This window comes from Chelonia mydas, chromosome 6 (genome assembly GCF_015237465.2).
Source record: "Chelonia mydas isolate rCheMyd1 chromosome 6, rCheMyd1.pri.v2, whole genome shotgun sequence".
NCBI lineage: Eukaryota > Metazoa > Chordata > Testudines > Cheloniidae > Chelonia > Chelonia mydas.
In genome coordinates this window covers 100,731,398-100,758,245 of record NC_051246.2, presented here as the reverse complement: position 1 = coordinate 100,758,245, position 26,848 = coordinate 100,731,398, and the positions used below count along the sequence as shown (strand labels likewise).

The following is a 26,848-nucleotide window of genomic DNA, read 5'->3' as shown; positions in this document are numbered from 1 at the left end:
GCACCAATTAGTCCTGAGATTACTAAAAGAGGATTGCAATTTCAAGGCCAAAAAAGAGTAGGGAGTGGGTAAAAGGATTTGAAATGAGATTATAGGACCTAAAAGTGCCTTTCTTTTGTTAGGGAAATAATTCAACAGTTTTGCTCAAGCCAGTGAGACAATCCAGTTTAGGGACTGAAGTGGGAGATCGATGTCCTGTTGCTTTTGAGATCCTTAAAAGAAAACTACTAAGTTGATCCCCGGTTGCATTTGTAGTGCTTCCTACACAAAGTGCTTCCAACAAACAAACAAACAAATATGAAGGAACACTATCTGCCCATCAAAGGGCATGCTGTTTTTAAAAGAAGCTTTACTTGGATTTCTTAAAAGAGAAGCCAAGATTGTACTGTATGAAGGAAGATGTATTAAACTTTTTTGGGAAGAACTGTTTTCATGGTTGTTACTAGAGGTATGTCTACACCAGGGATCGGCAAAGTTTGGCCCGCGGCCCGCCAGGGTAAGCCCCCTGGCGGGCCAGGACAGTTTGTTTACCTGCCAGGTCTGCAGGTTCGGCCAATCATAGCTCCCACTGGCCACGGTTCGCTGCCACAGGAAGCGGCAGCAGGGACATCCCTTGGCCCGTGCTTCTTTCTGCAGCCCCCATTGGGCTGGGACAGTGAACCACGGCCAATGGGAGCTGCGATTGGCCGAACCTGCGGATGCAGCAGGTAAACAAACCGGCCCGGCCCACTAGGGGACCTACCCTGGTTGGCCGTGTGCCAAAGGTTGCTGATCCCTGGTCTACACCGTAGGCGCCGACTCCACGGGTGCTCCAGAAAAAAATAGCGGTGCTCAGCACCTACCGGCAGCCCTGCAGATCAACTCGTCCCCTGCACCTCCAGCGCCTGCCACGATCACCTGTCTAGCGGTGTGCAGGAGGCGCTGTGGGGGCAGGGGAAGAGCAGGGGCAGGAAGAGGTGGGGCAGGGGGTGGGCAGGAAGGTGTCAATAGGGTTTTAATGCAAACAGTGAGAACTTGTACAGGTCAAGAAACATTAAGCTCTTGTTCTTGTGCAGTATGTGGGAGAAGCCAACTTTGTTTAATAAAAATTTAGCTGTAAAGAGGCCCCCCTGCTGAGGGTTTAAAGGTGCTGCCCAATGATCATAAACGTTCTAAAGCACAATGAATAATAAAAAACTAAAGGATTCAACACAGGAGCGGGAAGTGTGTATAGGGTGTGGAAGGAGAGAGAAGAGATTGTAACAAATATAGGCAGTCTGGGGTAATAAAAAAAAATAATCTCTTAGTAATGGGGTGGAGATGGGTCAGAGGGATGTTTGAAAGGCGGAAAGGATGAACTGAGGTGGTATTTCAAGGGCACTTCTTTCCATCTGCCAAGACCTGTTGTGGCTAGGGAATAATTTCCATACTGTAAAACTTGGGCACAGCTAAGGCACAATTTCTACTGGCTTATATTACAGTAGTGGGATCTCGAAAAGTGTCCGAGTGCATGTACTGGTTGGAGTCTTGGAGAAGGTCCCTAATACAGCTAGGTGGCTGCCTGAATTGTTCAGATTTCCCAGTGCTAATGCTCACTACCTTCTCATTCAACACTTGAAAGAATGCACTGATTTTGGACTCTAGTAGTGTCCCAGATATGGTACTGTGAAAAAGAAAGAGAACCTACCTCTTAACTCTCATTTTAGTTTACTTTTAAACGGCATATGGCAAAGGGCAGTTTGTTTCCAATTTTTTCCAATAACATATGAAGTGATGAGAAGAAAATATTTCTGCTTAATTGGTTGTAGTAAATCAGTGGTCTCCAAACTTTTTATGTTGTGCCCCCCCTTGCCCGTAATATAATCTGTCCGCTCTCCTACCCCCTGGGAGCGGGAGCCGCAGCTGGCGCCTCGGCTGGAGGTTGGGGCTGGAGTGGAGCTGCGGACAGAGAGGGGTTAGGTGGCGCTCCCTCCCCATCCTCCCCATGGGGGCTGGCCCAGGCCCTGCTGCGCCGCCCGAACGTTGAAGGCCCCCTAAGGCTGTGCACCCCACGGATTGGGGACCAGGGTAGTAAATGAATACACAATAAATTGCCTCTTCGATGAAATGCCATTAATTTTATGACTGATTAGTATTGTTTCAATAAGATAGGTAAGCTTGAAATAGCTGATGTTTGAAATGCAAAGTTTCTTGCTATCTGTGATCTGATGTTACGTAGGGTCAGGACACAAGAGAGTCTGTGGATATCTGATGTATGTGTGGGTTTGTTTTTGTTTTGTTTTTTTCACACTATTGAACAAATAGTTAATCATGCTCTGTAATCTAAATCATTGACTTTAAGGAATAGGTTTCTCCAGGGCTTTATTACAGAGAGCACATTTCTTTCCATTTGCTACTGATCGGTCCTTTACAGTATTGGAAACACTGCAGAAGACAAACTGATTATAGGATGCTAAAGAAAATAGTCATACACAATCAAAGCCAATCCATTCTAGAGGCCAGCCACCAAGTAGATGGTAGGATATCGTACACAGAGAGACAACCAGGCCAGGCTTAGTGGAGGAGCAAGCCATAAACAGGGATGAATGGTGATGCTGTACTTTCCCCTGTGTCGGCAAAGATGCTCTGGGATGAAAAGAAGAGAAAAGTACTATTCAGAAGTTTTTACCATTACAAGTTGTTGGATACAAGTTGTGTGAAATGAGTTTCAGAGAGGGATTAGTCAATAACTAGTGAAAGGTATGCACATCATAAGTAACCACCACTGGCAACAACAAGGATCACTTCACTCATCAACAAAATGGGCTCCACCTCTGACATGGAGCACAGTATCTGTGAGAGTGGTCGTTCCCATCATCACTTCCATCTCCAGTGCCGCCAAAGTAACAGATGCTTCCCTTCTGGTTTGAGGTGCTCACCTGAACAACCACACTGAATAAAGCGCCTGGACCCCATGGGAGGCCAAACTTCACATCAGTATACTAGAACTGAGAGCAGTCCACCTGGCTTGCAGAGTCTTTCTCTCACTTACACATTCACTTCATATCCAAGTGATGTCAAACAACATCACCAATGTCTTTTACATAAGCAAACAGGGCTGAGCAAGATCTCTTCCCCTTGGCCGGGAAGCAGTCAGACTTCGGAACTAGTGCATCAGAAACCGCATCATTCTCCAAGCCGCATACCTCAGTGGGATCTCTTTGCCTCCCAAATGAACAGAAAACTTTCCCTTGTGCTGCTCCAGAGGAGCTATGCGCTGTGGCTTAGAGGGTTATGCTGTCCTGTTGTCATGGACAGATGATCTCAGGTATACCTTTCTTCCTATTCCTTTGCTACCACCGGTCCTGAGATCGATCCATCACGACAGGGCTATCATTCTCCTACCACCCAATTGTCCCAGCCTGTTTTGTTTCCAAGAGCTCATGAAAATGTCAGCCCATCCCTGATGAGGATCTGTCCCTTCCTGGACTTCCTAACTCATCAGGGAGGCAGAATCAGACACCCCAGTCTAGACTCGCTCCATCTTAAGCATGGTGTTTGGATGGGCATCGGAAATAGAATGCTCCTGTTTGGCACCTGTTCAGGCTATCCTTAGCCAAAGTAGGAAAGATTCAACTAGGACCAGCTCCGTAGCTAAATGGAGATATTTCTCTTCCCGGGTGCAGCATAATCAACCTTCTCCAGTCACTACTGATATCCCACTTTTAATTGCTATCACTTGATGACTGTTCAATCCTTTGGACCTAAACCAATAATTTTATAGAACCTTACATTATTTGTATTCCTGTAGTGTCTAAAGGTCCCAGCTATGATTGAAGTGGCTTTGTGCGAGGTTCTGTACAAACACATAGCATGAGGCAGTTCCTGTCCTGAAAAATCAGTCCCAAGGTCTTTCAAATATGGTGCAATCAGTGAGGCATCAGCATTAGCATAGACTCCTGCAAATTTCGCCCTTAATCTCTCTGTGCCTTAGTTCCCCATCTGTAAAACTGTATCTTGTAGCGGAGGTTGTAAAGATAAATTAATGATGTTTGAGACTCTGGTATGTTGAAAAGCACTGTAGAAAAGCCCCTGAGGCAATAATTCCATATTCAGCGCAGGATTCAGAGGGTGTTCAATGAATGAAGCCTGGTACCACTTCACTGAATAGCGAGGATAAAAAGAAGTATTATTGAACATGTCCTTCAGTCTTTGAGCACTGTCCATCCTGTGCACTGAATGATATAAATAGTATTTGATCATGTAATTAAAAACTCTTTTATAATGCATACACACAAGAGGGCCGAGTTAGTTACACAAGGCAACCTTAAATTAGAATTTAACTTTTGAGTGCTTGACTGTGCAACCTTAAATTTCTTTCTAATGTAGTTTTCTTACATGTAATTTAAACAACTTGGTATTTGACCCGGTAACTTCAGATCCTGAATGCAGATCTGTGGAGCTTGTTCACATGTTAAGTTTCCAAGTGCAAAGATACTCTGCACGTGGACCAAGAATGGAAACAGTGAGCTCCAAAAGAACTTGAAAGATTGAGCAGCTGAAAAAGGGGGAGTTAACATGAACACTAGCAGTGGGCCCTCTCAACTGCTTTTATATCAATACATATGTATATGTCATGTATAATGTAAGCTACTTTATTATTTGGTGCTGCATTAGTATGTAAATTGGTGAGGTGTCAGCCACACCACATCAAAAGAATTGGGAGAATTTCCATGGATGGAATGGAGCTTTCTCTGTGCTCCTGTAGCCTTTTTAAAAAAAGATTTGTTGTTTACTGGGAATATACATGCTGTTAACCTCACTCATGTTAAAGTACAGCTACTTTAATCTTGTATTTTCCAAGCTAACAGAAACTTTTTGCTCTTGTTCAGGGGTAACATGCTGTGTCTATAAGATCTGACATATGGTTACACTCTAGGTTTTGTATCAGATCCACTTTAGTTAAAAGTAATGTTTCTTCAGATGATACTGTGAGGCTTAATGCTGACAATTTTTCTTGCTTTGTTTGAAGGAAAATAGACCAGTCTCCCATATAATATAAATTACTGGTCACCATGGCGATGCACAATATCAATGTAACATGATACAATGCAAAACACGTGTCTTTGAAATATAAACAGAAGTTTCTCTACCAATGAACTGCGTGAAAATCCTGTAGAAAATGGACTTTGTCTGTTTCAGACTTTATCCAAACTTAATTTTGGCACGGTAGCCTGTTTCACCAGGGGTCATATTTTATTATGCTTAAATGATAGATATACTATTGTTGTGGTTTAGTTGCTTAGGTATTAACATGCAGAGCTACAGCTCTCAAGAGGTGTGTCTGTTTCTAGTTTTAATGGTCAGAGCAGGAGTGTTGTGATACTGAGTTGAAAATGGAAGGCGTACCAAGCAGTGTTGATTGTTGGGAAAGCTGCTTTTCTTCTACCTAACATCGTAAGATAAGGCTGCTGTAATTCAATTTACTGGGAATTGTGTTTTTAAAGAAGACATAAACAGCAACACTACCTTATTACTGCATGGCATGTGAAATTCATTCCACCTGCTGGAAGCCTGAGCATATCCCATTCCTAAAGGGATGGAATGTAGGGAAATCAAATTCATCTCACCCTCAGTAACCTAGGCCACTGCAGCTGCTATCCTAGCTTATGGTGTGCAGCCCCTCCATATTGGTACTAAAGCCCATAGGGTATGTCTACACTGCAGTTAAACACCCGCAGCTGGCCTGTGTCAGCTGACTCAAGCTAAGGAGCTGTTTAACTGAGGTGTAGATGTTCAGGCTCAGGCTGCAGCCCATGCTCTGGGACCCTCCCACCTCACAGGTCTACGCCTCTATTAAACAGCCCCTTAGCCCAAGTCAGCTGGCATGGGCCAGCCAGGGTTTTTTAATCGCAGTGTAGACATACCCGTAATGTCCATAAACGGGGATCTTTAGCTTGTCTCCTGTTTCATCCTGTAAGTGACCTTCTCTGCCTATACAGGCTGGCACAAAGATCAGTTATGTGGTGCACAGACATCCCTGAACAGCTTCTCAACCCAGCAACACCCCCAAAACCCTCTCTCCTGCCTTGTGCAATCCCTATGTAGTATTTAAGTTGTACAGAGGACCTTGACTGTGTTAAGAATTGAGAGAAATATAAGCAGCACAACAATAAATTACGTAACTCTTGTATCCCACAATGTGTTGTCTTCTTCCAAAATAATAATAGGAGTGAGGGAGAACAGTGCATACTACAAATAAAGTAAACTTTAACTAAACACACTTTAAAAAAAAAAATACTTAGCCCTCACATAGTGCTTTATTTTCACAATACTATCCAACAAATAATTATCCTTCCCTGCTGCACTGCAGGGTAGGTCAGTATTATACCTGTTTTACAAGTGGGGAAATTGAGGCACAGAGGTGAAGGGACTTGACCAAAATCTACATATTCAATTAGTGGTAAAACTGGGATTAGAATTTGAGGCCGGTAGCCAGAAACTCCTGCACTCAATGAACATGACTCCTCTTGGAGAAAAATCTTTTTAATTATAAAATGTGGCATATTTGGCTCACAATGAGTTTCTAAATATATGTGGTGGTTTTTTCTATTCTGATATTCAGCCTAGAAAAACAAAGATCTCAAAAGAAATGCTGTAGTATTTAAAGTAGAAAGAAGTGACTAGTTTGACAGATCTAGTCCAAAATGCAAACATCTAGATAGGGATGTCAGTTTAAAAATAAAAATGCTGTAGCTTTTAAAAAAGAACAAAACAAGAATAAGAGACCAATTGCCTTACCTTTTACAGGCTTTGCCTCTGCAACTGGTGTTGAAAAAGCTATTTTCAGCCAGTAGCAAGGGCCAGAATCTTGCTGGAGGCCACAGAGAGAGTATCCCAAGGAAAAGGGAGCGCCATGCACCTCTCCAGTGGTGAGATTCCCTTGGGCTATCTCAAGAGACTATTTGATGGGTTCCAAAGGAAACTTGGGCCAGTTTTCCTGGACTAGAAGAATGGTGACCTGTGCTCTGAAGTTTTGAACATGGTGATGGGAAGAATAGGCGGCCCTCAGAATGCTCCTCTGGGAAGATGCACAATTCAGTCTTTGGGGAGTGCAATAGCCTGATCAGCTCACATTTACATTTGTCCTTCAAAAAGCAAAATACATTTTGTTTTCAATACATTTTGTTGTCTGTCCTTGAAGACCTTTACAGCCTGCTTTCTCCTCTTGTGTTTAACTTTATTCAAGGTCTAGGCTTAAACCCAGTGGCAGTCATGTCATCTTATACAAAACTTATTTAGAATGCACAAGAAATCAGCATTTTGTTATTTTTCCTTCAAAAGTGTGTTAAACACCTTCAGAGAAACAAGTAAAGTCCCAGTCCTAAGATTTACAGTCTACGTCCCACAACAAGTGAGTCATACAGAGACAATAAAAGGGGGAACTACAAGGGAAGGAGAAGCGTTACTATAATATTACATTAATCTTTATAAATTAAAAAAATTGCTACTGTGAAGTCATAAATCTCTGAAAATAATGCCTTGGCACTTGCAGGAAAATTGGAGACTGGTGACTAATGATTTTGTGTAGTTAAAAATCTCTGAAGTAATCAGTTTTCATTAAAATCAGGGAAATATGTTAAGAATATGTACTTTCAAAATATTTTTCCTGTATTTTCATTAGCCTAGTTTTAGTGGGTTGAGGGGTGGGGATTCCTGATGTGGGAGGAAGCTTGCTTGAATGTGGCTAGGTAATAGCTAATTGTGATATTAACCGCCAGAAAGTTGTTGGCAGGAACTGTAAATTCTTGTCTTGTTAACAGACCGTGTGTCTGAGTCGAGTACAGCAGTATATAAAAGCTGCTGTATGGCTCGAAAAGTATAATGTGGGTGATAAATTCTTTAATATAACCACAGTGTATCACTGGATTTATAGCATATTAACCCCTTTTTGTACTATAGCCTAGTTCGTTCTAGTCCAGTAATGGCAGTAAAGTTGAATGTAGCAAAATTAATGCAGAACGGTAATAGAAGGTTCTGTGTTCCCTGTGCTATGAGGAATGGAGGGGAACAAAGAAGAGTTAAGGAGCTCCATCCCCTCCCTGAAAGGAGGAAGTGGTAACTCCATTTTAACTCTGCTGGGTCATAGCTCTGTGGCTGAGGTGGGGCAGGATTTAGTGCACTAAAAGGATTCGGAGCAAGGTATTGGCCACTTTTGGTAGGAGCTGGTGGTACTTGCTAAAATGAATACTGCTCCTTGAGCATTTACTACTCTGTGTTTGGATCCTCTGCCCTGCCCCAAGAGGGGATTTTGCATGGGTGGGGGAGCAGAGTTTCAGCCACAAAGGGGAGCCAGGGAGCACTGTTGGGGTAGGCTCCTCCACAGGGTTTTACATGTGTCCCTACCCACCCCACTCCCAAAGGGACGCATTAGTAGAAAACTCTCAGCAAAGTTTCTGAACCTGCAGTTCCCTACAAGCATTCCTTGTAGATTTAATGATATCGCCTATAGTGTTGCTTTCACAAGATTTTGTAGGGGAGCTGTAAGGTGATTAAATCACCTTGTATATGGAAGCACACTCAAACAGTATAAATACCCAAAAGTAATATAGTAAATATAAATGAATTTTCAACTCACATTGCAACAAGATCACTTTGCATCATTTCATGGGGCATTTTAAAAATAATAAAAACTCTAATAATGGGCAAATCGCTAAAGTGGATTAAATCAAGTGCCCTTTCCACTACAGGGGGTGGTTTTGGTCATGTGCTGAATGTTTAAGTTGCTTTTTGAATAAAACTGTACTTATCTGAAAATAATAACTGAAACTTAATTCTGAATATACTGAAGACATGTGTGCAACACATGGTTTGGATAAATGAAGTTGTTAGGCATAAGGGAACTCATTTCTCTAAATGTTAGATCAGAGAGTCACTTGAGTTGCAAGAGCTTGATTTGACACACAACTGTTTCTGAACAATTCTAACAGAATTAGTTCAAACCCAAATTACGCTTGTGCCTCCATCTCTTTACTCCTCCCTTCTATCTTTGGTTAAACAGCACTCATTTTATCAGAACAGGCCTATTTATGCTCAGATGGTAGGAAGCACCTCCCATTGGGGTAGGAACTGCAAAGAGAACTGAAATTTTTAAGTATTTAACTATAAACTGTCATTTCTCCATTGTTCCCATGTTGCCCAAACCTCGCATTGTGGATATTCAGTTCTAGTTTTGGGGCCAGAACCAGACCTGTCAGTCATTAGTTTGGTACTAGGCTCATTTGCCACAGCCACCACAATGATTCTCTAAGCTTCAGTTCTTTAGACTTTTTTTTAATAAAGGAAATATAGATTTCCTACCAGCAGTGAGTAAAAATGAAACGGTTCAATTTTCCGCACTGATTTATGTGTGGGACAATGTAACTCTTCCTGCAGAGGTGCAGGAACAATTTGTATAGTGGCCGAGAGCCATTGCACCAAACTGTAAACCCTGTATATGATGGAAACCACTTCAAGCCAGGGGGTGCAGCAGCACCCCCTGCACCCCAAGTTCCAGCACCTATGTCCTCCTGTGGTGAGTTACCCCAGACACCTGAAGAGAGTTGCAAGAGAAAGTTGCAAGTTGCAAGAGAAAGCAAGAGTTGAACAAATCTTCTGCACTCTTCCAACTTGTTGTTGAGGGCAAAAAACGTATGTCTTGCATGCAACGAAAACCATCCAGTCAGAAAGGACACCTCCTAATTCCCACTTCACCACCACCTATAACAAAGTGTCACTGTTGACTTCCCTTTGGGATCTGTTCAGCCTTGCAGACAGCCAGTGCAGTGGGAAAGTTTGCCTTGGGTGCCTGTTCAAATGAATAGGCGAGGGCAAATTAAAAGGTGGCAGAGGAACTACCAATGGCACTGAGGCCATCAACAATAGAGGAAGTGCCTCTTCCATGACTGTATGCAGGAGGTATATTAGAGAAAAGAGTTGGCTGAAATGTTTTGCTTTTCTCAACCCAACTGCACAAGCCATTTCTCTGAAGCAGCAGGAGAATGTGAAACAAGCCAGTATCAGCATCCTCCTTTTTCTGAATAACCAGTCTCCCCTTCCCTGCACAAGTGCAGCTTGCGGAGAATCTCCACAGCTTTGAATTTCCATAGTACATAAAATCCATAACTCTGAGCACAAGAAAGGCAAACTTGGGAAAATACTGGGGTATGCCACATCCTTACCAAATCTTGATACTGGAGTGCTTGCCAATTACCCTCCAGTCCTAAATCTCTCCAAGAAAAAAAAGGGCAGTGATTATTAATCTCCATTTTCACTTGTAACCAATGATACCTGAGCCTTCCTTTAGAGCGGACTGTAATTCCACTGCTGGCTTTAGATCAGGGTGTGATGGTGTTACATTCTGAGGTGCAGTCCAGATCAGTGAGGGATTGTGTGTCTTGGGTGCCTCCCAGTGCTTTGCTGTTGTAGCTCCCAAATAGGGCCGCTCACAAACAACCTGACAGCATGTAGGGCACACCCTGAGCATCTGTGTATATCTGCAGCCTGTCAGCAACACACCAGCCACACTCTGGCTTCCACCAGCCTTGCTTACTACCAGTAAGGTGACCTCAACATACTCCCAATCCCAAATTTTCCCAAGAAACATTTGTTCTGCACTGTCCCACCCTTTCCTGGATAGTTCAGATATTAAAGGTCCATTGCCCCTGTAAAGGGTCAATATATAACAGTTTCTCAACATTGGATTAGTGTAGATTAATAATAAAACAAGTTTATTTAATCACAAAGAGAGATTTTAAATGAGTACAAATATAAGGTGAAAAGAAAAGGAGTACTGGTGGAGTACTTAGAGACTAACAAATTTATTTGAGCATAAGCTTTCGTGAGCTACAGCTCACTTCATCAAGCTCACAAAAGCTTATGCTCAAATAAATTTGTTAGTCTCTAAGATGCCACAAGTACTCCTGTTCTTTTTGCGAATACAGACTAACACAGCTGCTACTCTGAAACCTGTAAATATAAGGTGGTATTCTCTTGTAACAATTTCTGACTTTAAAGATAAAATGCTTTCTAGTAGCTAAAACTAAACAATTGTGGTCATATTATTCCTGTCCCATGTTCTTTACATTCAGTGCGTATAAAGCAGTGTGTTGGCTTACAGCTGATGCTGTTGATCTTTAGAGCCTTTACCAGTGTAGGCTGTATTTAAGTCTCCTTTCAGAGCTTCATTTTGACTAGTATCTGCTCTGTCACTACCCACCTTTTAGGGACCCTGCCACTTGCTGTGGCTAGCCATGGGGCATAGAACTCCTTTCCCCTTGACATTTTGTCTCTGTTAATAACTCCCTACTTCAAAAGGAGTTTAAACTATATTCTCTGGGGGTTTTTTTGTTTTGTTTTTTCTTCCCCTCCCCCCATTTCCTCAAGGTATATTTTTAGTAATATAATCATTGTTGGCCCCATATTTAGTACCTTCCCCCTCTCCATTCACATCATACCTTAACTCTTGTGTTTGGACCCATACAACTGGTTTTGTTTGAATTTGAGAAAACTGTTTAATCAGGCCTTTCTGAAAAGGAGGCCGGCTGGAGTTTTGGCATAAATGTAAAATACTGCAACTTTGAAAGAGGAGTTATGTCTTACTCTTTTGTTTGGCTGTAAGAAATGCAGGCTCTTTGCACTAATGTAAATTCCAGCAGACAAAGGAGTTTTATTTCCTTGTTGTAAGTCTCTTGCAGCCTATACACTTTTTAAGATCTTGTAAATCGGTGATCTATACCTTTTGATAGAAATAATTCAACTACAGGGTCACACTTTTCATTGCTTCTGTGGGCCAACCTCCCTTCACACACCAGGAGCTCCTGGTTGGTTGCCTGCTGGGCGGGCCAGCCTGCCGTGTTTCCAGCAAAAACATTTGTTAAAATTGACACTTTCCTGCAGGATGTTTTAGATTTGTATGAATCAACTTTTCCTGACTTCAACCTCCCCACCCCACAACATCCTATCAGACAGATTTCTAGGCAGCTTTGCCCCAAACCTTGTGTGTCCCTCTCTTCAATTCCCAGAAGCTCCCTAGTGAGATTATGACATGAGAGGTAAATCAGCCAATCATCTGATTCAGTGGAAATTGGGCTTTTCCAGTTGTCACCAAAATCAGTAGGGTTCTTCCCATTGATACCCCTGGATCTTCAAAAGTTATTGTACAGACAGAAAAATGCCATTGACATGACTTCACTCAGTCATTTATTGTTGAGCATTTTTGATAGCTTACTGGATGGATGAAGATTTTCCTAACCATGCAGTGTTCTACTGATAGGAGCTTACATACATACCATAGTTAGAATGACTGACCGGATTCAGAGGGATTCATCGTGAATTTAAATGCATGGGCCTGCACCCCATATAGTTGTGAAATCTGCCACTGTTAGCATGCATTTTGGATTAACTGCCATTACAGTGTACACAATGGTGGGTACCCCTATGGTTGAGAGTAAGATTGAATCTTCAGTTTATCTTGCACAAAATGCAGGTAATAGAATGATTGTCCTGCAACAAGAAGACTGTTTATGCTTCTATATATTTTCTCAGATGCAATCTGTTCTTATCCATGGTCCAGTATATTGTTGTCATGCTTCAGATGACAAACCTTGATTACATTTTAAAATCTTGTGTCATTAAAGCCAAAAACAACCAGTCAAAACTACATTTATATCTACTACTGGGACAGTTACTTTGATTAGACCAGGGATCAGCAACCTTTGGCATGCAGCCCATCAGGGAAAGCCACTGGCAGGCCAGGACAGTTTGTGTACCTACAGTGTCCACAGGTTCGGCCGATCACGGCTCCCACTGGCTGCGGTTCACCGTCCCAGGCCAATGGGGGCTGCAGCGAGCACATCCCTCGGCCCGCACCGCTTCCCACAGCCCCCATTGGCCTGGGACGGCGAACCGCAGCCAGTGGGAGCCACGATCAGCCAAACCTGCAGACTCTGCAGGTAAACAAACCGTCCTGGCCCGCCAGAGACTTTCCCTGACGGGCCATGTGCGAAAGGTTGCTGATCCCTGGATTAGACCTTTTAGTGATAGTTTAATACTGACTACATATAGCAAATCTGCATTAGGCCAGAAGTTCTTAGAACCTCGGAGTTGTTTCCCAGCTACAATGTTTGTTGTTCTATCCAAACTCTTATTTTAGTTAGCTCCGCAAGTATTGTGTATTTCCACTTCACAGTTTGTATTTCTGACTAATGTTAATTTATATTCTGCTGTCTTTAGAGCACAGCATTAAAACACTTTTGTGACACTGAAGAAGAACCTGATACTGAATGCTGTAGAATGGTATGGTTGCAGAATGTTCTAAATAAGACAATCTTAAAGCCTGTCCTTTCACAGATCCATTAAACTGTAAACTTTTAAAATAATAAGATAGTGAAGGGTGTTTTATGGCTTTAAATCATAGCAACTTTAAAATAGCTGTTGCTTTCTTTATGGATCAGTTTCTAGTTTCTGAACACTAAGTCACATTTGAAGTGGACCTCACACTAAATGGTAATACGGTATTCTTTTGCTTAAAAGTTCAGTATTTCTAGTAGCCAGAAGAGGATTTATTCAAGGAGAATCTAAGCAACTGGATCTCACTCCTGTTGAACACGTTTAAAAAAAAAAAAAAAAAATCTTAATAGGTGGTATAAAAATAGCATTATTATTACCAGGATATGCTGGTCAGAAATTACTACTTTTTATATACTCTATGGCATGTATATTATTATTTTGTGTTCACTGTTGTAGAAAACGGAAAGCTAAGTAGTCTCTTCCTGAAGTAGTTTACAAATTATTTAGACAACTGAATGTAGCCCAAAAATACTCTGGATGACCCAAAAGGTGTTTTTATCATAGGTGGTATGTGTAGCATGAGCTTTTCCAAAAGTTGATGTCATCAGAAACAGGGAGGAAGCAAACACTGAATACTTTAAAACTGAGAGACTGTTTAACTCTCGTTTCTCAAATTGAACTAAATTTTAACAGTTAATACCACCTGAGACTTTGTGTGTAAGAGTTTGGGAACTGGAAGCTAATTTATCCATCAGTTACCAGTTTTAGTTAAACGGGAGCACTGTTCTGCAAACACTGAGGCTTATTATTGAAAATCTTGATCTGTCTCACTCTCTGTGGCACGCTGCTTACACATTTGAATTTCCAAATTTCTTCCCTGGAGATCTGCACTCAATTTTCTCAATCTCAGTGGGCTCAGGTTGGCTCAGATTGGGTTTTCATGCGAGTCTCTGGGCTTTTTCAGTTTCAGGAAAATACAAGGTAAATCCATCATTGCTTTCTGTTTCCTACATCGTAGACATTATGTCTAGTCAAAAATATAAGTTAATATCTCTTCTGCTCCCCCTTCCAATTCCCAAGTTACTCTAATAGTCTGGTTGTGAGAAAATTTCATTAAAACTTCACTTCAGGATTCTACTGAATTCTACATGGGAACCTTTTACATAAGGCTGGGAATCTCATGTTCAGCCCACTGTCCAGGACAAGTTTGTGCAGCATATTTGCCTTATCATTTTGCAACTTTGCCATGTGCCAGCCCCAAAGATGATTCTGGACTCAGTGAGGCCCTATAAACTTAGGGTCCAGTCCTACAAGGTCCTGTCATTTACCTCCATGTGAATTCATAGTGTCCAACACCTTGAAGCATCAGTGCCCTGATTTGTAAGGTAAGGAGGTGTACAGCAAGGATGTTGCTAGTCATTCACCTGTAGGTAAGTAGGTGCGTATACATGCATGATCCATCTGTGTTTGGACATGTACATGCATATGCATATACATTATTTTCACACTGGTAACAATGATTCTGTAATACTATTTTGGTTAATTCTCTCCTGTGCTATAAAAAGTTTGTATTCCTAGGTTATTGACTTGAATTCTTTTACAGACCCTATATTAATACTTTATTTAAGTGAGTCACTCAGTGAAGCATGTATATGTTAGCACAAAAGTCTCTGCAGAATAATTTTTTTGAAAAGCAGCATGTTTTTTATTCATGGCATTTTATCAGAACCTTGCTAATGGGGCAAATGTAACAAAAGGCATCTGTTTTCTATTTCACTGAATTTTCTGCAGTAGTAGTCAAACAAAGAGGGAGGAAAAAAGTAATGAACAGAAATGCTGTGTTGCTTTCTTTAGACCATGCATCCAAAGATGGAGGAGATGGGGGTGGATTGTTAACTGATATAGCAGAAGTTGCTATATCTTAATCTTCCTGAAAAGTATCTGTTTTTGTTTTTTTAATTTTGTGTTTGGATTTGCATCTAGGGGACTTCTTTGTATCCTAGTAATTTATGCTTCCAATGTGCTTGTTTCAAGATGAGTTTACAGTGTAGTAAATATATAATTCTGGATTGTTTTTTGTTTTGGGTTTTTGGTTTTTTTATTTAGGTTTTTTTTTTAAAGCTTCAGTGCACTTTCTTGCAGCTCATATAATGATTTTATAATAAAGATCCTTTAACACATCTTTTTTTCTTCTTCCCTCCAGAATGCTACAATGTATTTTTTTGTTTTAAAGATATTTTCCCCCTAGAGTTTGTGCTTTAAAATGCTTTCCATGCCTAAGCTCTATCAACATACCTGAGATTTCTAGTTTATAATAAAAGCTTATGTTGTATTTAGTGCCTTTTCGTACTGAAGGTTTCCCAAGTACCTACAACTAATTAAGCATCACTGCATACAGGTGTCTTTTGCAGGCACCAACCTGCACAAATCACCCTGCACAGCTATGGAGAGAGGGGAATATCTGGCAAATAGAGTAACGCCCTACTGTTACTAAAGTGCAGTGGCTTTTTAATGTTCACACAGGATCTGTTTTTGTTTTTTTTAAAGACTCTTCCAAAATACCTCCACACGCTAAGCTGCATAATACTCTATTTTTCTATCTCAGAAAGCTGAAAGTCTGAGTTGACCTGCCTGCAGATCTGTTATTTCCTTAAACTCTTTGGCTGGAACTCTTGTCATAGATCCTATTCGTTTCTCATGAAGTACCCTGTGTGCTGAAGCTGCTGTTAGTTATGTAGGTAGTGTTCTATGTGGAATAATTAGATACAGTTTAACAGATTGTTTAGAGATCACAATGCATTAGGACGCTAGTATTCTTGACCTGTTTAAGGCTCTAACAAACTAAAGTTTGGTGGCGGGGAAAAAAAATCTCAAATGTTGGTAGGGCAGCTATAGAAGCACCACAAGTTCTGAGTCAGCACTTCACGCAATTTCTTTTTAAATCCTCCAGCTAAACACAAATCTGTGTGAAATAGTCTTGCTCAACCAGATGATAGCGAGACCCACTGTAGCAGCTTGTCATATGATTTACACCTGTCTCCAAGTCCTCCTCATCTCAGCTACAGCAACCTCCTCATCTCTTAACTTAAGAAATGCAATCTTGCCCAGCTTATATGCACTCGGTACACTGCTGCAAAGATCATTTCCCTATCTCATTGCTTTGACCATGTTCACCCCTCTTCGTGTATCTCTTCACTGTCTCCCCTTTCTCTCCGTTGTCAAACACAAAGTACTTGTCTTCACTTTCGAGACTCTTGGCTGCTTACATCTGCCTGATCTGTCATCTGTTGTAGGCTGTTAAGATGTTGACTCCTGCCTCCACTCTGAAAATGATGCCAGCCTTCATTGCCAACTTGTTTAATTTTCAAACTTGGATCTTTGTGCTTTCTCCGTTGCTGGCCCTCGCGCTTGCAAGGAGCTCCCCATAAATATTTGCAAAGCAAATTCATTATCTACCTTCATTATCCATAATCCCTCCTTAAAATTGTCTACCAAAAACTTCACTGTTAGGCTACTGCTGTGTCAATATCACAGCCTATTGTCTCCCTGTTTCCTAGTGCTTCCCCATCTGTTAGAATCCACTGCTGTCTATGCTTAGATTGTAAGCTCCTCAGGGCAGGCCCCTTTTTTGTTCTATGTTTGTACAGTGCCTTGCACGGTGGAGTCCTGGTCCATAACTGGAGCCCTATTCATTACCTCAACCCACGTAATAAATAATGACCAATAAAATAAGTGTCTTGTAAAATCATGGCTCTTGTCCAGCCTTTTAAACTTACTGTCCATATCAGTTGAAGTTATATTCTTATTAATGTGATTATTAATGATGACACAATGAGATGTCACTGGATGCATGGCATTCTTCATGGAAGTAATATTCCTATGAAATACAGAAACAGTACAGTAATTACCAAAGCCTTTTTTATACTACTGCTTTTAAACTGGGAAAGTGGGTTGTTCGGACTAAATGCTTGGCTGTAAAGTATATTGTTTTCCAGTAGTAGATGCATTTTAAAAAACCCAATGGATATTTTTTGCATTGTGAATTCAGTAAATATTTTTTGTGACCTTTTTTTTCTTTTCTCCATGCTGCCTTTCTTTCTCTAAATTAGTATGTGGGTGAGTGTGAGGCTGGAGGGTTAGACTGAGGAATTTTTTTTTTGTGAATCGAATGTGAATCTTAAATCAACTTATCAAATAACGAGAATGTTGGGTCCTGTTTTAAAGTCAGTCAAAACATGACAAAGTTGATACCACATTAAAAGGAGAGGACGTCAATAAAATAGTAACTTGTAAATTACTAAATGTACATGAGATTTTCTTTACACTTATTTCTTGTTACCTTTAGCACATCAGGTCCACCCATTTGGCCAGGAAGCACCTTTTTCAAGAGAAATGGAGCCCTTCTACAAGGTAGGTCATAGATATATATGCATCTCCTGAGTAATTATTCTTATTAACGTATTTTCAAGTGATCATAATTTTCATAATATTCTTTTTGGGGAAGAAGTTCAAAGTGACTTTGTGGTTTTATTTGCATTGTACCTGATTCCTTTTATTTCAGCTTTCTTTAAATCCTGGTTTCATGAAAATAGCAAATTATTACCCAGAAGTGATACTGACTGTGAAAATTGCTACTTTCTCCTTCCTCAGATTGATTTGCTTATTGTAAATTATAACAATTTTTTCTTGAGTGAAATTGAGAGTACACAGCAGAAAATGTCCTAGGAACAATTTAAACTATGTTGATGAAGCAAAATTCTTCCCTGAAAGAGAGAGAGAGAGACTTTCTTTTACTTCCTAGCATGCCTTCTCTAATTGTGCTGATGCCAAGATGTCTCTTCAGGTGGCCATGTGTCAGCACCACAGTGGGGAAAATAATTAGAGGATTTGTATCAAAGAAAACCTCTCAAGTAAAAGTGTGTTTATTCTTCTTTATATTTGTATAGGACTTTGGAATTATTTTTGTTTTTATTTCAGTGTGACGTACAATGTGAACTAAAACTACGTAGTTTGGGGAGTTTAATAGGTGTTAGGGGAAGGTTTTCAGAGAGTTCTATTAGATTTTCATTCTTCAGAAAGAGTATTTTTGTCTTTGCTGCTGTGTATGTATAACTTCCCTCATAATTAATGTTTCTTGAGAACATTACAAGAAAACTCTGTCTCAAAATTATGTCAGTTTATTTGTGGAAATAACTTGCAGACTTTTCATAAGACTTTTATGTTCTGGGGCAAACAAGTTTTAACTTTTGTATTGAGATCAGCCTGTGAAATGTATCAATTTTGGGATCTTATTCCTCAATGCTTGAAAGTTTTATGCAGGTAGCTTCCATTATAAATGAAGGTACTCCTACCCTACCTTGTCCCAGAGATCAAGAGGGGATTTAACATTGAGGTCAATGGCTCACATGAGGCCATACCCATAATTATATATACAAACATAGTCACAAAATAGAAGGGAGTGAATGTGGCTGCTCTCCTCCCCACAGGGTAATCAAACTACTGCAGTTCAACGTAGAATATTTTTGAGACAGTTTTCTGCATATTTCTAAAGCCTTGCATCTTCATTTTTTCCTAGTGTCTTTGTTATAGTGTGTTCTGATGTATTTCATTAGAAGGTTCAGGCTGTTCTTTACTTCTAGGAGACAGTACAGCCTACAGAAATTGGATCCTTTTCCTTTTTTGTAAGGACAATATGGATTTGATGTCTTCATAGTCACAAGACCATATTGGAAGGACTGGTCGGGGGGAGTCTAATATGTCAGAAAAGTTTCTGCTTCCCTCATTCAGGGCTTGTCTGTGATTGAGTAAGATGTTTAGATGTATCCTTAATACCATTTTTTCTATTGTTACCTTAGAAAATGAGAGATATGTCAAGTTTGAATGGCACAAATGTTGACCTCCCTTTTCTTATATTACAAGATGTTTATGAAGTCACTATAGCCATTTTTTATTCCCCACACCTCCGCAGAGATGCCAGCAGATATTTTCTCATTACAGAACCAGGCAACTGCCTATTGAGTAACTGATTGACGAGCAAAGCTTTCGGTTGGGCTAGTATTGAGCATAGCCACATCAAATGGAACAAGTTAGCCAATATTCTGTCCTAAACCCATGACCCCACTCCAGAATGGGGGGCGGACCCAGAGCGTCTGTCTGAGACATTTCCCTTCATACTTCATGCTCCAATTTGAAATACTGTAGACGAGAGTCAAAAATTCCTTCAAATCTCTGGCTTTATTTTTAAAAATGGTGCTTATAGCTGTGTAAAATATTGCAGCAGCTGCTGCTACAGGTCATCATTCAAGTCTAATTTTGGTGTAAATGGGGAAGGTGGGTGGAGGGGGATGTCAGATGAGGAAAAGAGAGGCCACAGTGAAGCCCTGCGACCAGATAGCATTTTAAACCTCTTACTCTGCCAATCCCTATCCATTTTCTTGGAAACAGGAGAACCAGACGTTCACATGTGAAATTAACTCAACTGCTAGTTTCTGCCTATGCTTCTGTTTCCAAGGAAGCAAACTTTTAATTGGGGAAAAGTAAGATAACAGGAAGGGTTTTTAAAATACCTTTCATGATAAGCATCTAGTTAAATATGGAGAGAATGTTCATTCGGTATTACAGAGGGTAGTCTAAAATGACTGCCCCCAAAATTTAGTAAACAAAACTTGTTAGTTACTGCACACACTCCGTTTCATTTGCACTATTAAAGGAAAGTGCCCTTGGTTTCGGGGGGGCTAACGAGAGGATAAGTCCACTGTGTTACTAGCTCCTCTTAGCTGAGAGAGACTGACACCTCTCCCTGTTTCCATCCGTGTTTTATTTCAGTTATTTGGCAAAGCAATTTTAACCCTTCTAAAGTCTCCCAAGGGAAAATGGTGACTGGGAAACCTGTTATCTGCAGACATTAAATAGGGAAAGAAGAAGAAATAACTAGTTGAAATTAAGTGTGGTTGTCCCATAATCATTATGTCTTTGATGTAAAAAGAACAGAGGATTAATCCTGTTCTGGCTTTCTTCCTTGCACCTTGTCCAAGAGCCTTATTTAATCTCCCAAAATTGATATGAGGTGTCCCTTCTCAATTTAACTTCCCTGGGCATAAGATGGCTGCATCAGTTTCTTCTTTGCGGAGCTCTGCATTATCTGGTTCCTGACTTTGCCCTTCAACCTGGGGCCAAAGAAAATGAAAGAATGAACTTTATTTTTCCTGTTATACAAGGCCCTTCCCCAGCCACTCCTTAAAAATCTGCCTTTTCCCCCACTGTATTGGAGTACTGTGGTCATAGTACTCCAATACAGCAGCTGATGGGGCTGGCCCCGGGGGGGCCCCCCAGTGCAACAGCACCCCGGGGCAACTCAGATTTAGTCATGGGTATTTTTAGTAAAAGTCATGGGCAATAAAGAGAAATTCCCAGCCTGTGACCCATCCATAACTTTTACTAAAAATGCCCATGACTAAATCTGAGTTGCCCCGGGGTGCCGTTGCACTGGGGGGCCCCTCGGGGCCAGCCCCATCAGCTGCTGCTCTGGGGGCCCCCAGGGCCAGCTGCCTGGGGCTGATGAGCAGCGGCCGGTGCAGGTGCCCCCCGGGCTGGCTGGGGGGGTGGCTCCAGCAGCAGCTAGTGTGGCTGGCCCTGGGGTGGCTCCAGCAGTGGTCAGTGCAGCTGCCTGAGTAGCTGGCCCCAGGACTAGTTGCTCAGGCAGCCCTGGGGTCAGCCACACTGGCCGCTGCAGCTGCGGAATTTCACAGAGGTTGCAGAAAGTCGCAGAATCTGTAATTTTTGCAACCTCCGTGACAAACTTGCAGCATTAGTCAAGATGCCCATGTGCTCTCCCTTCCCCACCTGAACTCCCATGCAGATTCTAAAACAGTTTTCATAGTACACAGGACCTTTTGCCTCATCTAAGTTTCTAAACTTACTGCAAAAACTTCCCTAATGAAGCCCACTAGGGCTATTTTGCAGGATTACCAGAACTTCTAGGTTTTTTGCTGTGTTAGCTCAGTTTTCCTGTTCCTGTGCTTCGTTACACAAGCTGATTTTGTTCCAAATCGTCAACTTTCTCTTTTCAAACCTTCTGTTTTGTTCTTTATCCAGCCATTTTTAATTTATCTTTATTAAAACAATTTTCAACTTTAGTTTAGAGAAATTAGTGATTTCTTCCTATCATCCATTTTATGTGGAAAAGATCCTGTTCTTGTCTGGGACATCTGTGCCAGATGAGAATGGTGAGGTCAAATGTACCAAGGGTTTGAGGCTGATGTATGGGGTTCCAACAAAGTCAGCTGTATCTCTCTGCTGTGTGCTTGGTCATTCTCAGACCATGTCCCAATTTCAGGAGCGCAAGTGTAAGGAGATCAAGTTGCTTGCCAATCCATGGCTTAAGCGTTGCCACTAAACTGTCTTAGCACTCCCCTCATGTGCTTTCTGTCCACCATTGCTGGTGCAAAACCTTGGCTTCAAATACTTTAAAAAATAAAATGAAAATAAGGCTACAGCTTATTCCTCTCAGCTATAGTTAGCAGTGATGCGGGAATAGTGACCTGCAAATTCCAGATGCTGACTGACTACCTGTATCTAAGATGTACAACGACTGAGATAAAATTAAAAATCTATTTGTAGCCAAAAATCTCAACTTTTGAGTTCCCTTTCATTTTGAAATTCTATAGTTCAAACTTTTTTAAATGACCCACTCTTTCTTAATTGCCCTCACTTATAAAAACAAAGAAGCCACTTAGGCATCTGCTGCAGGGTTTTATTAAGAAGTTGTATATTTTCAGAATGTTTTATAAAATTTGAACACCTCTCATGTCTTTCCATATTGGCTATGTGCTATTTGAGCAGTGAAGAAATACACCCAGCTGGTTATCAGGTATAACCACATTCTTTGTTACATAGTCTAATTACTGATGTCTGTACTAGGAAGATTTTCTCCCCTAGTTCTGTTCAGCATAATGGCATTTGAAAGCCAACCACTTGTAAATATGCAATAAAGTCTTGGTGTGTTTTGGATTTAAGTGAATTAGTGCTCTGGTGATCTTGAAAATGCCTGTCTGTGGGCCTGTGTTCACTTCAATCAATAGGACTGAAGCATTCAAGCAAACTGAAGCCAGCCTGACTTATCTCTGAAGTCACAACCCATTTTCTCTTCTTCCCCGCCCAGCAAAGGATTGGGGGTACAAATCTCATCCCCTTCTCGCCTCACAGCAGCGAAATAGAGAGGGGAAATCCATGTGCCTTCTTTTGATGTCACTTTCCTAGTAGTGAGGGAAGGATGTTCCCAATGGCTTGTCTACACATACAAATTGCATTGCTTTAACTATATCAGTATACGTAAAGTGGTATAACACCCCCCATCCCCCAGTGTAGATGCAGTTACACCGGTTTAAAAGTGCTTTATACTTGGTATGCACCTTCCCTTAAGGGAATAAGCTATAATTCACATTTGTACCGATATATAAGTGCATCCATACTAGGGGCTTGCAGTGTCTTAACTATTTTGCTAAAGAAGTCACACAATCTGTTTAGAATTCTTTGAGGGGGTCAACAAGCTTGTGGACAAGGGTGATCCAGTGGATATAGTATACTTAGATTTTCAGAATGCATTTGACAAGTTCCCTCACCAAAGGCTCTTAAGCAAAGCAAGCAGTGCTGGGATAGGAGGAAAGGTCCTCTTATGGATCGGTAACTGGTTAAAAGATAGGATTCGAAGGGTAGGAATAAATGGTCAGTTTTCAGAATGGAGAGAGGTAAAGAGTGATGTCCCCCAAGGGTCTGTACTGGACCAATATTATTCATAAATGATCTGGAAAAAGGGGTAAACAGTAAGGTGGCAAAATTTGCAGATGATGCAGAACTACTCGAGATAGTTAAGTCCAAAGCAGACTGTGAAGAGTTACAAAGGGACCTCACAAAACTGGGTGACTGAGCAACAGAATGTCAGGTGAAATTCAGTGTTGATAAATGCAAAGTAATGCACATTGGAAAACATAATCCCAACTACACACACAAAATGATGGGGTCTAAATTAGCTGTTATCCTTCAAGAAAGAGATCTTGGAGTCATTGTGGATAGTTCTCTGAAAACATCCACTCAATGTGCAGAGGCAGTCAAAAAAAGCTAACAGAATGTTGGATCATTAGGAAAGGGATAGATAAGACAGGAAAATATATTGCCTCTATATAAATGCATGGTACGCCCACATCTTGAATACTGCGTACAGATCTGGTCGCCCATCTCAAAAAAGATATTGGAATTGGAAAAAGTACAGAAAAGGGCAACAAAAAAGATTAAGGGTATGGAATGGCTTCCGTATGAGGAGAGGTTAATAAGACTGGGACTTTTCGGTTTGGAAAAAAGACGATTAAGGGGGGATATGATAGCGGTCTATGAAATCATGACAGGTGTGGAGAAAGGAAATAAGGAAGTGTTATTTACTCCTTCTCATAACACAAGAACGAGAGGTCACAAAATAAAATTAATAGGTAGGAGGTTTAAAACAAACAAAAGGAACTATTTCTTCACACAACACAGTCAACCGGGGAACTCTTTGCCAAAAGATGTTGTGAAGGTCAAGACTATAGCAGGGTTCAAAAAAGAACTAGATAAGTTCATGGAGGATAAGTCCATCAGTGGCTATTAGCCAGGATGGGCAGGGATACAAAACCATGCAAACCAAGCCCCTACTCCAAACAGTTAAATTGATACAAAACTGTGTTTCGACCAGACAAAGGGATATGCACATCTAAAGATAGGCATCCAGTTTGCTTGTGTATGCACATTCACATTTTTACAAATATGTTTTCCTCACCCCTGCACCTATCAGAAACCGTGAAATAACCAATGTATGTGAGTGCAGTACACTAAAATAATTTCATGAAATAAAAACTGAACTGGAGTTTCAAGTTTCTGAGTTTTAACTATTGATAGAATACATTTGTTTAAAAAACAAAAATAATCCTCAAAAGTCTTTTTTTAAAAGAATAAATGTAAGGCCTTCTGATTTGCCAAGCCAAAATCCCCAAAATGCTTTTTCTGTTAATACTCTCATTAAAATAGGCATTCATAGAGGGATGGGACATCTAACATGGTCAAACACCTACTGTCAATACAAGCTACTTGATCGGGCCTTTCTTTGAGATTTCATCTGTTAATTCTCATTACTTTCAAGATGGGAATCAGTTAATAGTAGACTTTCAAAGAGGATCACAAATCTATCAAGCTGACCAAAAACTTAAAATGCTTTATATTCCAATTGTCAGTCACCACTACCAAATATCGAAGGGTCACCCTTGGTCCATTGGGCTTCCAGGCCAGATATTCAATTTATCTGCCACCACACTGATGAAGAGGGAATAAACTCTCAGATGAGTTTTGCATTTGGAATTTGTGGCCCTGATAGCTCAAAAAACAAATTTGCAGGTAAGAAGATCCCATACTCTCCTGTCAACTGAAGATTTGAGTGGCTAACACAGCTGAGTGCATATTGCTGTTAAATGAGTTTGAGTTGGATTTACTGAAGAAAATAAATAATATGTAGATAATGTGCCTTAATTTTTAGTGTATTTCAAACAAGTCAGTTGTAATTAAAAAAGAGAGCTCTCCCTGAAGGACTTGAACAGTTGTGCCAGATTCTTTGTAGAGTGTCTTGGGCAAGAAATCTAATCCTAAAAAGCATCAATGTTGTTCGTTCTTTGTTAAGTAGATCTTTTTTCACTTGAATGTTGGAATAGGCTTGCTACTACCAGATGCATGTTTAGAGGTTGATTTGTTCCTTGCCATCAAATAAGGATGAGTTTATGCTAAGAGGTGCCTGCCTCTGAAATCCCAGTTCAGTTCACCCATGTATTTTTCCAACAACACAGCAACTTACTTTTCCATTTCACCAGGTTTTCGCTTCTGTACTTTCGCCTGTCATTTTTAGTCAGTTGATGCTATGGTAACATTTATGCTTTGTTACCTCTTTAAATATGTATCTGTTGTTCTTGACTTGCCCTTTTTTGTCTACCAACCCGAAGTAACCAGTAGAGGTGTTACACCTCTTGTTGTAATAAATAAATTTTTAGACACATCACATTATTATTTAGATTGGGATTTTTATTTCTTTGATTGTAAAGGGTTACTGACAATCTCTTCAGTTGTTTCCTTCAAGGGAGATAAATCACATGCAGTGTCTGTGGAGCCTGAATATTTGAATAGCCTATTTATTATTAGCCTTATGTAGGTTTTCAAAGGTGTCATTGAAGGCATAAAATGAAGTCAATGGAGTTTCACAGGTGCCACCAAGGACGTAATTTGAGGTGTAGAAACCTTTCTTATGGGGGGAGATGGAAAGAATCCAGCTGGACTGTCAGAATCCAGGGACTGTTGGTGGAACTGGAAGGTGGGCGGTGAGAGGGGACGCAGAGGTTAGTGAGTGAAATTTTCCCAGTCTGGGCAAATTTGATATTGATATCAGTGATATATGGGACCCCACAATGACTCTTTTACAATGTCACTTTTTTAGGGTGGTGATCCACATTAACTAGGTTGTACAGTATGCATATTGTATTCCTGTTCTTTTTTTTTTTTCTAGTCAGATCTATAGCATAATATATTACTGTTTTTTGTCATTAAAGTGCATACAGGCACACTAAGTTAATATTGCGGTTGAAGCCTTGTATAGACAAGCATTTCTCAAATGCGGCCACCGTGGCTGCATGCTTTTCTTGTGGCCACAGACTCCTGGGCTGTGATGTGTGTGTGTGTGTGTGTGGGGGGGGGAGTAGCAGTCCCTCCCTCTCCCTGTTGCTCCTTTGTGTTGGTTGCTGGGGCTGCCAACAGGGGTTGGGCCCTGCCCCCCTCTGGAGACACTTGAGGCACAACCTTGTAGGAGCAGGCAGTCAGTGAGTTTCTCACCTTCCTAGCAGCGATGAGGCTCAGGCTTTGGGCTTCAGCCCTGGGGTGGTGGGCAGCAGGTTACGTTCACATGTCTTCAGGCTCCATCCCCAGGCCTCGGCCACAGGGCTTCGGGCTCTGGCAGCGGGGCTTCAGGCTCCAGCCCCATGCTGCCTCCGCCGAGACCCCCTCCTGCTGTCCCCCTCCACTCCCCCCCTCCCCAATATCCAGGGCTTAATTTGTCCCCAGGCTTGCCAGGGTTGAGTAAGTCTGCTGTGAAAAGTGATACTTTTATGTTTGGTAATATCACTTTTCACAACAGACTTAGTAGCTAGCAACAAATAAATTACAATGATTTGGACGTGTACATGCTTATATTTGTTTTTCCTAAAGCTAATTAAGTATTTTAGGAAAAAGTGTGAGAGTGGCCACCAGCCAGAGTTGGTGGCCACACTCTGAGGCCACCAAAAGTTTTGTCCTGAGAATCCCTGGTATAGACTTAGGTACTTGCATTCCCCATTACTGGAATATCTGAGTACCTTAACTTTAAAAATAGCATTTTTATATGTTATAAAATACAAAAAAGAGAAACAAGGTGATAATCTGATGTTAATACAGCATGATTGTTGGATGGTTGTAATTTTCTGATTTGTGACTTTTTTTTAAGTAACATTTAATTTCTGCCCTG

The 26,848-nt window shown here is 41.0% G+C and overlaps 1 protein-coding gene across 20 annotated transcripts in view; it reads left to right on the top strand.

Moving 5' to 3' along the window:
• The window catches only part of FOXN3 (forkhead box N3), a 307,996-nt gene that overhangs the window by 192,298 nt on the left and 88,850 nt on the right, over nt 1-26,848 (top strand). For all 20 annotated transcript variants that reach the window (XM_027818310.3, XM_043550123.1, XM_043550130.1 and 17 more), the window contains one exon: nt 17,633-17,697. In XM_027818310.3, coding sequence (XP_027674111.1) covers nt 17,633-17,697 — 65 coding nt within the window. The remainder of the gene's footprint in view (nt 1-17,632; nt 17,698-26,848) is intronic.